The 17,949-nt window shown below is 48.6% G+C and overlaps 1 protein-coding gene across 2 annotated transcripts in view; it reads right to left on the bottom strand.

Annotated features, from left to right (window-relative positions):
- PEX7 (peroxisomal biogenesis factor 7) overlaps positions 1-17,949 on the bottom strand; it is a 697,365-nt gene that overhangs the window by 626,078 nt on the left and 53,338 nt on the right. For both annotated transcript variants that reach the window (XM_063917410.1, XM_063917409.1), the window contains exon 3: positions 1,734-1,884. In XM_063917410.1, the coding sequence (XP_063773480.1) occupies positions 1,734-1,884 (151 nt within the window). The remainder of the gene's footprint in view (positions 1-1,733; positions 1,885-17,949) is intronic.

The following is a 17,949-nucleotide window of genomic DNA, read 5'->3' as shown; positions in this document are numbered from 1 at the left end:
CAATCCAACCCTACCCTGCTTAGCACCAGCATTGAGGATCGAAATAGACAGAGAAAACTGACAGAATTTATAGCAAAGTCAGCAATCACACTATCAGTCACAGGATATACATTAGTATAATAAGCAATATGAGCACATAATCAACTACAGATAGTTTCAAGTATGTAGGAGAAACATATTACTGCATTTTAACCATATTCAGATGCATTGCGAAAGAAACCACAGTAATATTATCAGACTCACATGCATTATACACTTATCCAACTATTCGTACTCAAAAGGTAGAGACTTAGGGGGTAATTCTGAGTTGATCGCAGTAGGAACTTTGTTAGCAGTTGGGCAAAACCATGTGCACTGCAGGGGAGGCATATATAACGTGCAGAGAGAGTTAGATTTGGGTGGGCTATTTTGTTTCTGTGCAGGGTAAATACTGACTGCTTTATTTTTACACTGCAATTTAGATTGCAGATTGAACACACCACACCCAAATCTAACTCTCTCTGCACATGTTATATCTGCCTCCCCTGCAGTGCACATGGTTTTGCCCAACTGATAACAAAGTTCCTGCTGCGATCAACTCATTACCCCCTTAGTGCTATATAACCCGTACTCAGAGTGGGATACAGGGAGACTCACCTCGCTTCCAGGACCGATCAGTACGTTTGCGAACGCTGAGTGGATCCAGACGCTATTAGTGTACACTGCCGTTCCATGAACATATAGTGAACACAGAAGTCCAAGTGAACACTGACGCACCAGTCACACAGCCGCCTATGCTGCAACTGGGTCCCCTTAGTACACAGTGTCTCGGACGGAAGCAGGAAAACAGTTAATGGCGGGAGACTCGGAGGATACTTGTCATGAACCAGGGGGGAGGGGCGACCAGGGGAGCGTCTGACTCCTCACTGCTGACATCAACCCTAGGTATCGCAGCCTCACACTACCCCCCCTGGAGCCTATGATCCCTAAGGCCTAGTGCTGGTGCACGCTCAGTGGCAGCCGCATCAGCGACTGTTTGGTAGTCTTCTCCCAAAACAGTGCAGCTGTGTCCGCGTTCCCCCTCTAAGCGGAACCGATACCATACCTTTTCCCCGTGCTCCGGCCACAGCCTGCTAACTTCTGCTGGACCTGCTAGTTTTATCCGACACAGACGCCCGCCGAAACAGCAGGCGGGGATATATGGACGGGCCCGCTGCATGCTGGGAGGCCAGAAAGCTTTGACCGTTTGGTGCAGATCCGCTGTCCCTCTACCATATCCCAATGTATCCTGTGGATACCCTGTGGACCCTGCAGGAGAAATACAAACTGCACACAGTTAGGACCATGGTGGTAATCGGACCGATGACCTCAGTGTGCTGAGGCAATAATGCTAGGCATTACACCATCCGTACTGCACTAGTGTAGAATTACTTGATAGTCAACACGGTTTGCAACTGTAGATAACAATTTGGCCAGAATACTTTGTAGGCCATTTATTAAATTTGGTAACACAGGAAATATCACAAAAAAAGGTTCTGTAACACTAATCAATCAGTTTCTAACTAGGTATTTTGCGCCTAGTTGTTAAAGGCTACAGCGCCTTCTGTGCAGCATCTTTCATAAAACCATAATGCCTGTATGATTAACAGCAAAGTCAAGCTGAGACAGTTCCCAGTTCTGAATACCTATATTTACCAAACAGCATTTGCATAAATACTACAGTCACTGTGAGAACATATAGACCTGCATCCTACCTCTTGGGTGTGCTCTTTCAATACAAGTAGAGGTCCCTGTGGTTTTGTTATGTCCCACAATTGCAGCGACCCATCTCCACTGGACGTTACCAATACATTCTCGTTGATCTCGCTCCATGTTACATCAAACAGGGCATCGCTCCAATCAAAGCTAAGCCAAAAGGATACAAAAAGTAAGAATCAATTACATAACTTACATAAGAAGTTCTATACCAGGATGTAAAAATGAATGTACATCCCAGCACCCCCCGCTTTGACGCACATCTTTCTGTGCATATGAAGGACTCACGAGTCACAAATCCGGCAGTCCTTCTATTGTAAAGGACAACTCTTATCAGAACTGTCTTTTACAATTTTCATCGCATTCCTAGGTATATACCGGCCATATTAGCGCTGGTATGTATCCGATAAGTGAAGGGATGTATCGTATTACAGATGCGATGCATAGTACATCCCACCCTAATGGTGGGTACATACTGATAGATATATCTGCCGATCAATTGATAGGCAGATATATCTATGGACGGATTGGGCTGCCTGATCCGTTGAGGACTGACGTCATGAACTGGGCGGGCGAGTACACACGCCCGCCCAGTTCAGCTGTCAATCACCGCCAGCTGTCGCGGCATGTGTACGGGCGGGCGGCCGACCGCCCGTACACACACAACGATGCAACAATATATCAGTATATATATTGGCCGTCGGCTGTGCTGCGGGGCCGAAGCAATATGTCTGTGAACAACGGAGTTCACAGACATATCGCCCGTACACACTGGCCGACAGAACCGCGATATATCGGCCAGTGTGTACGGTTCTTAAGAATTATGCTACTGAGGAGAGAAAACAACTTTTGAGAGATTGACACCTCATGGGAGTGTTAAGAAGCAGCAGAGCATTGTCAAGCTTTTAGAAAACTAGGAACCACCCAGGGAAGTGGAAATCCACTACACAGCTGCAAAATTGACCCTTACACACTCATATGTGCATTATAAAAAGCTGCATTGTAACTATACAAAAAGAAAACAATTAAAATGCCCACAGCAAACTGCAGATAGGCTAATAAGAGATTTACATCCTATAGGCACACGAAGCATAATCCCCAATAAGTAGCCCTTGGAACCAGCGACAACACATGGATCCAGATATTTATCCTTGATCCCATGTGCCATTGCCCCGATAACTAGGCATTTTTCCCCAAAATAAACAGACTTAAATTGAATAGCCCGACATTTCATGTGATGTTCTATAACTCTTTATTTTGATTGTACAGTAGAAAAGATATGTTGCCATGTATCTACCAAAGTGGCAATGGACCCTGCAGGTAAACTAACAATTATATCCACATTGTATCAGCAAAGGAACTAAAAAAAAATAAGAATTTACTTACCGATAATTCTATTTCTCGTAGTCCGTAGTGGATGCTGGGGACTCCGTCAGGACCATGGGGATTAGCGGCTCCGCAGGAGACAGGGCACAAAAGTAAAAGCTTTAGGATCAGGTGGTGTGCACTGGCTCCTCCCCCTGTGACCCTCCTCCAAGCCTCAGTTAGGATACTGTGCCCGGACGAGCGTACACAATAAGGAAGGATTTTGAATCCCGGGTAAGACTCATACCAGCCACACCAATCACACTGTACAACCTGTGATCTGAACCCAGTTAACAGCATGATAACAGCGGAGCATCTGAAAAGATAGCTCACAACAATAATAACCCGATTTTTGTAACAATAACTATGTACAAGTATTGCAGACAATCCGCACTTGGGATGGGCGCCCAGCATCCACTACGGACTACGAGAAATAGAATTATCGGTAAGTAAATTCTTATTTTCTCTGACGTCCTAAGTGGATGCTGGGGACTCCGTCAGGACCATGGGGATTATACCAAAGCTCCCAAACGGGCGGGAGAGTGCGGATGACTCTGCAGCACCGAATGAGAGAACTCCAGGTCCTCCTCAGTCAGGGTGTGCCCCTGACCAAGTATCAGCTCGGCAAAGTTGTAAAGCCGAGACCCCTCGGGCAGCCGCCCAAGATGAGCCCACCTTCCTTGTGGAATGGGCATTTACATATTTTGGCTGTGGCAGGCTGTGGCAAGCTGAATTGTACTACACATCCAACTAGCAATCGTCTGCTTAGAAGCAAGAGCACCCAGTTTGTTGGGTGCATACAGGATAACAGCAAGTCAGTTTTCCTGACTCCAGCCGTCCTGGAAACTATATTTTCAGGGCCCTGACAACATCTAGCAACTTGGAGTCCTCCAAGTCCCTAGTAGCCGCAGGTACCACAATAAGCTGGTTCGGGTGAAACACTGACACCACCTTAGGGAGAAACTGGGGATGAGTCCGCAGCTCTGCCCTGTCCGAATGGACAATCAGATATGGGCTTTTTTGAGACAAACGCCGCCAATTCTGACACTCGCCTGGCCGAGGCCAGGGCCAATAGCATGGTCACTTTCCCTGTGAGATATTTCAAATCCACAGATTTGAGCGGTTTAAACCAATGTGATTTTAGGAATCCCAGAACTACGTTGAGATCCCACAGTGCCACTGGAGGCACAAAAGGGGGTTGTATATGCAGTACTCCCTTGACAAACTTCTGGACTTCAGGAACTGAAGCCAATTCTTTCTGGAAGAAAATCGACAGGGCCGAAATTTGAACCTTAATGGACCCCAATTTGAGGCCCATAGACACTCCTGTTTGCAGGAAATGCAGGAAACGACCGAGTTGAAATTTCTTCATGGGGCCTTCCTGGCCTCACACCACGCAACATATTTTCGCCACATGTGGTGATAATGTTGTGCGGTCACCTCCTTCCTGGCTTTGACCAGGGTAGGAATGACCTCTTCCGGAATGCCTTTTTCCCTTAGGATCCGGCGTTCAACCGCCATGCCGTCAAACGCAGCCGCGGTAAGTCTTGGAACAGACATGGTACTTGCTGAAGCAAGTCCCTTCTTAGCGGCAGAGGCCATGAGTCCTCTGTGAGCATCTCTTGAAGTTCCGGGTACCAAGTCCTTCTTGGCCAATCCAGAGCCACGAGTATAGTTCTTACTCCTCTACGTCTTATAATTCTCAATACCTTGGGTATGAGAAGCAGAGGAGGGAAGACATACACCGACTGGTACACCCACGGTGTTACCAGAACGTCCACAGCTATTGCCTGAGGGTCTTTTGACCTGGCGCAATACTTGTCCAGTTTTTTGTTCAGGCGGGACGCCATCATGTCCACCTTTGGTTTCCAACGGTTCACAATCATGTGGAAGACTTCCCGATGAAGTCCCCACTCTCCCGGGTGGAGGTTGTGCCTGCTGAAGAAGTCTGCTTCCCAGTTGTCCACTCCCGGAATGAACACTGCTGACAGTGCTATCACATGATTTTCCGCCCAGCGAAAAATCCTTGCAGTTTCTGCCATTGCCCTCCTGCTTCTTGTGCCGCCCTGTCTGTTTACGTGGGCGACTGCCGTGATGTTGTCCCACTGGATCAATACCGGCTGACCTTGAAGCAGAGGTCTTGCTAAGCTTAGAGCATTGTAAATTGCCCTTAGCTCCAGTATATTTATGTGGAGAAAAATCTCCAGACTTGATCACACTCCCTGGAAATTTTTTCCCTGTGTGACTGCTCCCCAGCCTCTCAGGCTGGCCTTCGTGGTCACCAGCATCCAATCCTGAATGCCGAATCTGCGGCCCTCTAGAAGATGAGCACTCTGTAACCACCACAGGAGAGACACCCTTGTCCTTGGAGATAGGGTTATCCGCTGATGCATCTGAAAATGCGATCCGGACCATTTGTCCAGCAGATCCCACTGAAAAGTTCTTGCGTGGAATCTGCCGAATGGAATCGCTTCGTAATAAGCCACCATTTTTCCCAGGACTCTTGTGCAATGATGCACTGACACTTTTCCTGGTTTTAGGAGGTTCCTGACTAGCTCGGATAACTCCCTGGCTTTCTCCTCCGGGAGAAACACCTTTTTCTGGACTGTGTCCAGAACCATCCCTAGGAACAGCAGACGTGTCGTCGGAAACGGCTGCGATTTTGGATATTTAGAATCCACCCGTGCTGTCGTAGAACTACTTGAGATAGTGCTACTCCGACTTCCAACTGTTCTCTGGACCTTGCCCTTATCAGGAGATCGTCCAAGTAAGGGATAATTAAGACGCCTTTTCTTTGAAGAAGAATCATCATTTCGGCCATTACTTCGGTAAAGACCCGGGGTGCCGTGGACAATCCAAACGGCAGCGTCTGAAACTGATAGTGACAGTTCCGTACCACGAACCTGAGGTACCCTTGGTGAGAAGGGCAATTTGGGACATGGAGGTAAGCATCCTTGATGTCCAGGGACACCATATAGTCCCCTTCTTCCTGGTTCGCTATCACTGCTCTGAGTGACTCCATCTTGATTTGAACCTTTGTATGTAAGTGTTCAAAGATTTCCCATTAGAATAGGTCTCACCGAGCCATCTGGCTTCAGTACCACAATATAGTGTGGAATAATACCCCTTTCCTTGTTGTAGGAGGGGTACTTTGATTATCACCTGCTGGGAATACAGCTTGTGAATTGTTTCCAATACTGCCTCCCTGTCGGAGGAAGACGTTGGTAAAGCAGACATCAGGAGCCTGCGAGGGGGAGACGTCTCGAATCTCCAGTCTGTACCCCTGGGATACTACTTGTAGGATCAAGGGGTCCACTTGCGAGTGAGCCCACTATGCGCTGAAACTCTTGAGACGACCCCCCACCGCACTTGAGTCCGCTTGTACGGCCCCAGCGTCATGCTGAGGACTTGGCAGAAGCTGTGGAGGGCTTCTGTTCCTGGGAATGGGCTGCCTGCTGCAGTCTTCTTCCCTTTCCTCTATCACTGGGCAGATATGACTGGCCTTTTGGCCTTTTGCCCGCTTGCCCTTATGGGGACGAAAGGACTGAGGCTGAAAAGATGGTGTCTTTTTCTGCTGAGATGTGATTTGGGGTAAAAAAGGTGGATTTTCCAGCTGTTGCCGAGGCCACCAGGTCCGATGGACCGACCCCAAATAACTCCTCCCCTTTATACGGCAATACTTCCATGTGCCGTTTGGAATCTGCATCACCTGACCACTGTCGTGTCCATAAACATCTTCTGGCAGATATGGACATCGCACTTACTCTTGATGCCAGAGTGCAAATATCCCTCTGTGCATCTCGCATATATAGAAATGCATCCTTTAAATGCTCTATAGTCAATAAAATACTGTCCCTGTCAAGGGTATCAATATTTTCAGTCAGGGAATCCGACCAAGCCACCCCAGCGCTGCACATCCAGGCTGAGGCGATCGCTGGTCGCAGTATAACACCAGTATGTGTTTATATACCTTTTTAGGATATTTTCCAGCCTCTCAGCTGGCTCCTTGAGGGCGGCCCTATCTGGAGACGGTACCGCCACTTGTTTTGATAAGCGTGTGAGCGCCTTATCCACCCTAAAGGGTGTTTCCCAACGCGCCCTAACTTCTGGCGGGAAAGGGTATACCGCCAATAATTTTTTATCGGGGGAAACCCACGCATCATCACACACTTCATTTAATTTATCTGATTCAGGAAAAACTACAGGTAGTTTTTTCACACCCCACATAATACCCTTCTTGTGGTACTTGTAGTATCAGAAATATGTAACACCTCCTTCATTGCCCTTAACATGTAACGTGTGGCCCTAAAGGAAAATACGTTTGTTTCTTCACCGTCGACACTGGAGTCAGTGTCAGTGTCAGTGTCTGTGTCTGTGTCGACCGACTGAGGTAAATGAGCGTTTTACAGCCCCTGACGGTGTTTGAGACGCCTGGACAGGTACTAATTTGTTTGCCGGCCGTCTCATGTCGTCAACCGACCTTGCAGCGTGTTGACATTATCACGTAATTCCTTAAATAAGCCATCCATTCCGGTGTCGACTCCCTAGAGAGTGACATCACCATTTCAGGCAATTGCTCCGCCTCCTCACCAACATCGTCCTCATACATGTCGACACACACGTACCGACACACAGCACACACACAGGGAATGCTCTGATAGAGGACAGGACCCCACTAGCCCTTTGGGGAGACAGAGGGAGAGTTTGCCAGCACACACCAAAAACGCTATAATTATACAGGGACAACCTTTATATAAGTGTTTTTCCCTTATAGCATTTTAATATATATATACATATCGCCAAATAAGTGCCCCCCCTCTCTGTTTTAACCCTGTTTCTGTAGTGCAGTGCAGGGGAGAGCCTGGGAGCCTTCCCACCAGCATTTCTGTGAGGGAAAATGGCGCTGTGTGCTGATGAGAATAGGCCCCGCCCCCTTTTCGGCGGGCTTCTTCTCCCGTTTTTCTGAGACCTGGCAGGGGTTAAATACATCCATGTAGCCCCCAGGGGCTATATGTGATGTATTTTTAGCCAGAATAAGGTACTATCATTGCTGCCCAGGGCGCCCCCCCCCCAGCGCCCTGCACCCTCAGTGACCGCTGCTATGAAGTGTGCTGACAACAATGGCGCACAGCTGCAGTGCTGTGCGCTACCTTATGAAGACTGAAGAGTCTTCTGCCGCCGTTTCTGGACCTTCACTTTTCGGCATCTGCAAGGGGGGTCGGCGGCGCGGCTCCGGGACGAACCCCAGGGTGAGACCTGTGTTCCGACTCCCTCTGGAGCTAATGGTGTCCAGTAGCCTAAGAAGCCAATCCATCCTGCACGCAGGTGAGTTCACTTCTCTCCCCTAAGTCCCTCGTAGCAGTGAGCCTGTTGCCAGCAGGACTCACTGAAAATAAAAAACCTAACAAACTTTTACTCTAAGCAGCTCTTTAGGAGAGCCACCTAGATTGCACCCTTCTCGGCCGGGCACAAAAATCTAACTGAGGCTTGGAGGAGGGTCATAGGGGGAGGAGCCAGTGCACACCACCTGATCCTAAAGCTTTTACTTTTGTGCCCTGTCTCCTGCGGAGCCGCTAATCCCCATGGTCCTGATGGAGTCCCCAGCATCCACTTAGGACGTCAGAGAAATAAGAATTTACTCACCGGTAATTCTATTTCTCGTAGTCCGTAGTGGATGCTGGGGACTCCGTAAGGACCATGGGGAATAGACGGGCTCCGCAGGAGACTGGGCACTCTAAAGAAAGATTAGGTACTATCTGGTGTGCACTGGCTCCTCCCTCTATGCGCCTCCTCCAGACCTCAGTTAGGGAAACTGTGCCCGGAAGAGCTGACATTACAAGGAAAGGATTTTGGAATCCAGGGTAAGACTCATACCAGCCACACCAATCACACCGTACAACCCGTGATAACCTTACCCAGTTAACAGTATGAACAACAACTGAGCATCACTTAACGGATGGCTCATAACAATAACCCTTTATTAAGCAATAACTATATACAAGTATTGCAGAAAGTCCGCACTTGGGACGGGTGCCCAGCATCCACTACGGACTACGAGAAATAGAATTACCGGTGAGTAAATTCTTATTTTCTCTAACGTCCTAGTGGATGCTGGGGACTCCGTAAGGACCATGGGGATTATACCAAAGCTCCCAAACGGGCGGGAGAGTGCGGATGACTCTGCAGCACCGAATGAGCAAACACAAGGTCCTCCTCGGCCAGGGTATCAAACTTATAGAACTTTGCAAAAGTGTTTGAACCCGACCAAGTAGCTGCTCGGCAAAGCTGTAATGCCGAGACCCCTCGGGCAGCCGCCCAAGAAGAGCCCACCTTCCTTGTGGAATGGGCTTTTACTGATTTTGGCAGCGGCAATCCAGCCGCAGAATGAGCCTGCTGAATCGTGTTACAGATCCAGCGGGCAATAGTTTGCTTTGAAGCAGGAGCACCCAGCTTGTTGGGTGCATACAGGATAAACAGCGACTCAGTTTTCCTGACTCTAGCCGTTCTGGCTACATAAACCTTTAAAGCCTTGACCACACCTAGTAACTCAGAATCCTCCAAGTCACGAGTAGCCACAGGCACCACAATAGGTTGGTTCATATGAAAAGATGACACCACTTTAGGCAGAAAATGCGGACGGGTCCGCAATTCTGCCCTGTCCATATGGAAAACCAGATAGGGGCTTTTATGTGACAAAGCCGCTAATTCTGACACACGCCTAGTTGAAGCCAAGGCTAATAGCATGACCACCTTCCACGTGAGAAATTTTAACTCCACGGTTTTAAGTGGCTCAAACCAGTGTGACTTCAGGAAACTCAACACCACGTTAAGATCCCAAGGTGCCACTGGAGGCACAAAAGGGGGCTGAATATGCAGCACTCCCTTTACAAACGTCTGAACTTCAGGAAGAGAAGCCAGTTCTTTTTGAAAGAAAATGGATAGGGCCGAAATCTGAACCTTAATGGAACCCAATTTTAGGCCCAAAGTCACTCCCGACTGTAGGAAGTGAAGGAAACGGCCCAGCTGGAATTCCTCCGTAGGGGCATTCCTGGCCTCACACCAAGCAACATATTTTCGCCATATACGGTGATAATGTTTAGCCGTCACGTCCTTCCTAGCCTTTATCAGCGTAGGAATAACCTCATCCGGAATGCCTTTTTCTGCTAGGATCCGGCGTTCAACCGCCAAGCCGTCAAACGCAGCCGCGGTAAGTCTTGGAACAGACAGGGCCCCTGTTGCAACAAGTCCTGTCTTAGAGGCAGAGGCCATGGGTCCTCTGTGAGCATTTCTTGCAGCTCTGGATACCAAGTCCTTCTTGGCCAATCCGGAACAATGAGTATTGTTCTCACTCCTCTTTTTCTTATGATTCTCAGCACCTTGGGAATGAAAGGAAGAGGAGGAAATACATAGACCGACTGGAACACCCACGGTGTCACTAGTGCGTCCACAGCTATCGCCTGAGGGTCTCTTGACCTGGCGCAATACATTTGTAGCTTTTTGTTGAGGCGGGATGCCAACATGTCTACTTGTGGCAGTTCCCACCGACTTGAAATCTGCGTGAAGACTTCTAGATGAAGTCCCCACTCTCCCGGGTGGAGGTCGTGCCTGCTGAGGAAGTCTGCTTCCCAGTTGTCCACTCCCGGAATGAACACTGCTGACAGTGCTCTTACGTGATTCTCCGCCCAGTGAAGAATTCTGGTGGCTTCCGCCATCGCCACCCTGCTCCTAGTGCCGCCTTGGTAGTTTACATGAGCCACTGCGGTGATGTTGTCTGACTGAATCAGCACCGATCGGTCGCGAAGCAGGGTCTCCGCTTGACGTAGGGCGTTGTATATGGCCCTTAGTTCCAGGATGTTGATGTGAAGGCAAGTCTCCTGACTTAAATGGATACTAACAGATGTGTTAGGAACAAGGCTCTATTGACAATGTGTAATGTGTTTTGCAACAATTAAATGTTGCAATACTGTAGTGCAATACCTGTAAAAAAAAAGGATTAGTAATTGTTTACAGCCCTTTTTTGGTTATTTTCGGTCCTGCCGGATTTTTGTGCTGCCAGCTCTTTGTCCCGCTAGATGATCTATACAGAGCGCACAGAAGAAACACATCCACCCGTCCGTCTTACAAGCCGGGATCCCGAGCGGCCGCAGCAGTACAGTACGGCACACAGGAGACGCGGCTGAAGCAAGCAGCGTCTGTGGAGAAGAAATACCCAGCCGCCCGGAGTCAAGATCCCGTCCCACCACTGCTGAGCATAAGGTGGGTAGTATAGGGAGAGACAGGGTTTTGGACCATCCCGCACAGAGACACTAGCGGGACAAAGAGCCGGCAGCACAAAAATCCGGCAGGACCGGAAATAACCAAAAAAGGGCTGTAAACATTTACTAATCCTTTTTTTTTACAGGTATTGCACTACAGTATTGCAACATTTAATTGTTGCAAAACACATTACACATTGTCAATAGCGCCTTGTTCCTAACACATCTGTTAGTATCCATTTAATTATCTTTTTGCTCAGGGCAGCTTAAACACATAAATCCCGGCATCAGCGCGTTTTTCCCCTCTTTTTTTAAGTCTTCTGACTTGACCATAGACCTTGGAAATTTCTTCCCTGTGTGACTGCCCCCACCCTCGGAGGCTTGCATCCGTGGTCACCAGGACCCAGTCCTGAATGCCGAATCTGCGGCCCTCGAGAAGGTGAGCACTCTGCAGCAACCACAGGAGAGACACCCTGGCCCTGGGGGACAGGGTGATCAGCCGATGCATTTGTAGATGTGATCCGGACCACTTGTCCAACAGATCCCATTGAAAGGTCCTCGCATGGAACCTGCCGAAGGGAAAGGCATCGTATGATGCCACCATCTTTTCCAGGACTCGCGTGCAGTGATGCACTGACACCTGTTTTGGTTTTAATAGGTCTCTGACCAGTGTCATGAGCTCCTGAGCCTTCTCCATCGGGAGATAAACCCTCTTCTGGCCTGTGTCCAGAATCATGCCCAGGAAGGGCAGACGAGTCGTAGGAATCAACTGCAACTTTGGAATATTTAGAATCCAGCCATGCTGTTGTAACTTCCCGAGAGCGTGCCACGCTGATCAGCAACTGCTCTCTGGACCTCGCCTTTATGAGGAGATCGTCCAAGTATGGGATAATTGTGACTCCTTGCCGTCGCAGGAGCACCATCATTTCCGCCATTACCTTGGTAAATATTCTCGGTGCCGTGGAGAGACCAAACGGCAACGTCTGGAATTGGTAATGACAATCCTGTACCACAAATCTGAGGTACTCCTGATGAGGTGGATAAATGGGGACATGAAGGTAAGCATCCTTTATGTCCAGAGACACCATAAAATCCCCCCCTTCCAGGCTTGCGATGACCGCTCTGAGCGATTCCATCTTGAACTTGAACCTTTTCAGGTATATGTTCAGGGATTTTAAATTCAATATGGGTCTGACCGAACCGTCCGGTTTCGGAACCACAAACATTGTGGAATAGTAACCCCTTCCCTGTTGAGGGAGGGGAACCTTTACCACCACCTGCTGGAGATATAATTTGTGAATTGCCGCTAACACTACTTCCCTTTCTATGGGGGAAGCTGGCAGGGCCGATTTGAGGTAACGGTGAGGGGGCATCACTTCGAATTCCAGCTTGTATCCCTGAGACACAATCTGTATAGCCCAGGGATCCACCCGTGAGCGAACCCACTGGTGGCTGAAATTTCGGAGACGCGCCCCCACCGCTCCTGGCTCCACCTGTGGAGCCCCAGCGTCATGCGTGGATTTAGTGGAAGCCAGGGAGGACTTCTGTTCCTGGGAACTAGCTGTATTGTGCAGCTTCTTTCCTCTACCCCTGCCTCTGGCAAAAAAAGACGCACCTCGGACTTTCTTGCCTCTTTGTGATCGAAAGGACTGCATTTGGTAATACGGTGCTTTCTTAGGTTGTGAGGGAATATATGGCAAAAAATTTGACTTCCCAGCCGTAGCTGTGGAAACTAGGTCCGAGAGACCGTCCCCAAACAATTCCTCACCCTTATAAGGTAAAACCTCCATGTGCTTTTTTGAGTCGGCATCACCTGTCCATTGCCGAGTCCACAGGACCCTTCTGGCAGAAATTGACATTGCATTTATTCTAGAGCCCAGTAGGCAAATGTCTCTATATATGGGCATCCCTCATATGTAGGACAGCGTCTTTTATATGCCCCAGGGTCAGTAATATAGTATCCTTGTCCAAGGTATCAAGTTCCTCAGACAGAGTATCTGTCCATGCTGCTACAGCACTACACATCCAGGCCAACGCAATTGCCGGCCTTAGTAGGGTACCTGAATGTGTATAAACGGACTTCAGGATACCTTCCTGCTTTCTATCCGCAGGATCTTTTAGGGTGGCCGTATCCTGTGACGGCAGGGCTACCTTCTTAGATAAGCGTGTCAAAGCTTTGTCTACCCTAGGGGAGGATTCCCAGCGTAACCTGTCCGTTGGCAGGAAAGGATACGCCATAAGTAACCGTTTGGAAATCTGCATTTTCCTATCAGGAGAATCCCAAGCTTTTTTACATAACTCATTTAACTCATGTGAAGGGGGAAAAGTCACCTCTTGCCTTTTTTCCCCAAACATATAAACCCTCTTGTCAGGGACAGGGTTTTCCTCTGAGATGTGCAATACATCCTTCATTGCTATAATCATGTAGCGGATGGCTTTAGCCATTTTAGGCTGCAACTTTGCATCATCGCCATCAACACTGGAGTCAGAATCCGTGTCGATATCTGTGTCAACAATTTGGGATAGTGGGTGCTTCTGAGACCCTGACGGCCTCTGCGCTGTAGGATCAGGCATGGGTTGAGACCCTGACTGTCCCAAGGCTTCAGCTTTATCCAACCTTTTATGCAAGGAGTTTACATTATCATTTAACACCTTCCACATATCCATCCAATCAGGTGTCGGCGCCGTCGGCGGAGACACCACATTCATCTGCACCTGCTATGCTTCCACATAGCCTTCCTCGTCAAACATGTCGACACAAGCGTACCGACACACCACACACACAGGGGATGCTCTATTTGAGGACAGAACCCCCACAAGGCCTTTTGGAGAGACAGAGAGAGAGTATGCCAGCACATACCCCAGCGCTATATGACCCAGGAATTACACAGTAACTTAGTGTTTACCCAGTAGCTGCTGTATATAGTGATTTTGCGCTAAATTTATGTGCCCCCCCTCTCTTTTTACCCTCTTTCTACCGTGATTCTGCAGGGGAGAGCCTGGGGAGCGTCCTCTCAGCGGAGCTGTGGAGAGAAAATGGCGCTGGTGAGTGCTGAGGAAGAAGCCCCGCCCCCTCAGCGGCGGGCTTCTGTCCCGCGATTTTGTGTAAAATAATGACGGGGGTTCATGCATATATACAGTGCCCAACTGTATATATGCTCTTTTATGCCAAGAGGTACTTAATTGCTGCCCAGGGCGCCCCCCCCCCCCCCCTGCGCCCTGCACCCTACAGTGACCGGAGTGTGCGGGTTTAATGTGGGAGCAATGGCGCACAGCTGCAGTGCTGTGCGCTACCTCATATGAAGACTGGAGTCTTCTGCCGCCGCTTTCGAAGTCTTCTTGCTTCTCACGCCGGCTTCTGGCTCTGCGAGGGGGACGGCGGCGCGGCTCCGGGATCGGACGACCAAGGGTGCGTTCCTGTGTTCGATCCCTCTGGAGCTAATGGTGTCCAGTAGCCTAAGAAGCATGACCTATCCGCAGTTAGTAGGTCTGCTTCTCTCCCCTCAGTCCCACGTAGCAGAGAGTCTGTTGCCAGCAGATCTCTCTGAAAATAAAAAATCCTAACAAAATACTTTCTTATTAGCAAGCTCAGGAGAGCTCACTAAAGTGCACCCAGCTCTGTCCGGGCACAGATTCTAACTGAGGTCTGGAAGAGGGGCATAGAGGGAGGAGCCAGTGCACACCAGTATTCCTAATTCTTTCTTAAAGTGCCCTGTCTCCTGCGGAGCCCGTCTATTCCCCATGGTCCTTACGGAGTCCCCAGCATCCACTAGGACGTTAGAGAAATAAAAGAAGCAAAGGGTGCCGTGATTCTAATAGCTCCGGCTTGGCCCAGAAGGCATTGATACACAGATCTGCAGAGAATGTCGATGGATGCTCCACTTCTGCTCCCTCAATGTCCAGATCTACTAATGCAGGGTCCTTGTTACCATAGGCATCTGGATCGACTATCGTTGACGGCGTGGCTCTTTAAACCTCTATCCTGAAGTCAAGAGGATTCTCACAACAGGTAGTTCAAACAATGCTCAGAGCAAGGAAACCCTCCTCAGCTCGCATTTATCACCGAATATGGCAGGCCTATATTCATTGGTGCAGTGAAAGAAATATGGACCCGAAATCTTTCCAAGTTTCCAAGGTCTTAGATTTCCTTCAGGCGGGAATGGATAAAGGTTTAAAGGTGGCTTCCTTGAGAGTACAAGTATCAGCATTGACTGTATGGTTCCAAAAGAAAATTGCCAATTTACAGGATGTGCGTACTTTCTTCCAGGGAATGCTGCGCATTCAACCTTCCTTTGATCCTCCTACAGTGCCTTGGGACTTAAATTTATTTCTGAAACCCTTCAAGTTGCTCCATTTGAACCGCTTAATAAAGTGGATCTTAAATGGTTGACAGCTAAAGTTCTTTTTCTACTCACTATGGCATCAGCTGGAAGAGTATCAGATTTAGGAGCGCTGTCTTGTCGTTCTCCTTTTCTAATTTTTTTTATCCAGATAAAGCAGTTCTGAGAACTAGATCTGGGTATCTTCCGAAGGTGGTGTCTAAATTCCACCTTAATGAAGAAATTGTAGTCCCAGCTTTTCAGGTATCGGGACTTTCTGCTGGAGATGCGTCGCTGGATGAGGTCCGGGCATTAAGGATCTACGTGGATCGTACCAGTGCCATCAGAAAGACAGATTCTCTCTTCATTCTCTACAGATTTCACAAGACAGGATGGCCTGCTACAAAACAGACGCTGGCAAGATGGCTTCGAATGACGATTTCAGAAGCATATTCTCGAGCTGATCTCCCCGTTCCGGATAATGTCTCTGCTCACTCTACTCGTAAGGTAGGTCCTTCATTGGCGGCACAAAATGGTGCTTCAGCAGAACAGATATGTAAGGTAGCCACATGGTCTTCCATTAACACATTCATTAGACATTATTCCTTGGATACTTTTGCCTCTCATGACACTGAATTCGGGCAAAAGGTTCTCTTGTCTAATCAGGAGCGTCCCCACCACTAAAATTGCTTTGGAAAATCCCACTGTTATCCTGTGGATAACCTGTGGACCCTGCCGGAGAAAATAGGATTTTAATACCTACCGGTAAATCCTTTTCTCTTAGTCCGTAGAGGATGCTGGGGATTCCAAAAGGACCATAGGGTATAGACGGGATCCGCAGGAGACATGGGCACTTTAAGACTTTAAAAGGGGTGTGAACTGGCTCCTCCCTCTATGCCCCTCCTCCAGACTCCAGTTATAGAACTGTGCCCAGGGAGACGGACATTTCGAGGAAAGAATTTATCATTTAAACCCGGTGAGCGTCAAACCAGCTCACACCTCTAGCATGCTGCAGACCGTGGCATTCAACAGAACACCAGCTGACGGCATGAACAATATGCAGCAATATGCTGTCAGAAAACGTAACACAACCTGTGTGTAAACACAATCAATAACAGCATAACGCATGCCACGGCATGAATAACGTCAGCCACAGGCTGACGGAAAAGTAACACAGCATGTGTGTAACCAAACTTAATAACTGCAGGTACAGTATGCACTGGGACGGGCGCCCAGCATCCTCTACGGACTAAGAGAAAAGGATTTACCGGTAGGTATTAAAATCCTACGTCCTAGAGGATGCTGGGGACTCCAAAAGGACCATGGGGTTTATACCAAAGCTCCAGAACGGGCGGGAGAGTGCGGATGACTCTGCAGCACCAATTGACCAAACATGAGGTCATCAGCCAGGGTATCAAACTTATAACCCTCTCAAAGGTTTTTGAACCCGACCCAGTAGCTGCTTGGCAAAAATAAGAATTTACTTACCGATAATTCTATTTCTCGTAGTCCGTAGTGGATGCTGGGGACTCCGTAAGGACCATGGGGAATAGCGGCTCCGCAGGAGACTGGGCACATCTAAAGAAAGCTTTAGGACTATCTGGTGTGCACTGGCTCCTCCCCCTATGACCCTCCTCCAAGCCTCAGTTAGGATACTGTGCCCGGACGAGCGTACACAATAAGGAAGGATCTTGAATCCCGGGTAAGACTCATACCAGCCACACCAATCACACCGTACAACTTGTAACCTGAACCCAGATAACAGCATGATAACAGAGGAGCCTCTAGAAAAGATGGCTCACTACAGCAATAACCCGATTTTTTGGTAACAATAACTATGTACCAGTATTGCAGACAATCCGCACTTGGGATGGGCGCCCAGCATCCACTACGGACTACGAGAAATAGAATTATCGGTAAGTAAATTCTTATTTTCTCTAACGTCCTAAGTGGATGCTGGGGACTCCGTAAGGACCATGGGGATTATACCAAAGCTCCCAAACGGGCGGGAGAGTGCGGATGACTCTGCAGCACCAAATGAGAGAACTCCAGGTCCTCCTCAGCCAGGGTATCAATTTTGTAGAATTTTACAAACGTATTTGCTCCTGACCAAGTAGCTGCTCGGCAAAGTTGTAAAGCCGAGACCCCTCGGGCAGCCGCCCAAGATGAGCCCACCTTCCTTGTGGAGTGGGCATTTACAGATTTTTGGCTGTGGCAGGCCTGCCACAGAATGTGCAAGCTGAATTGTACTACAAATCCAACGAGCAATAGTCTGC

The sequence above is a fragment of the Pseudophryne corroboree genome, chromosome 4 (assembly GCF_028390025.1).
Source record: "Pseudophryne corroboree isolate aPseCor3 chromosome 4, aPseCor3.hap2, whole genome shotgun sequence".
In the NCBI taxonomy this organism is placed as follows: Eukaryota; Metazoa; Chordata; class Amphibia; order Anura; family Myobatrachidae; genus Pseudophryne; species Pseudophryne corroboree.
Note: the sequence above shows the minus strand (reverse complement) of the source record. Positions and strands in the feature narration are given on the sequence as shown.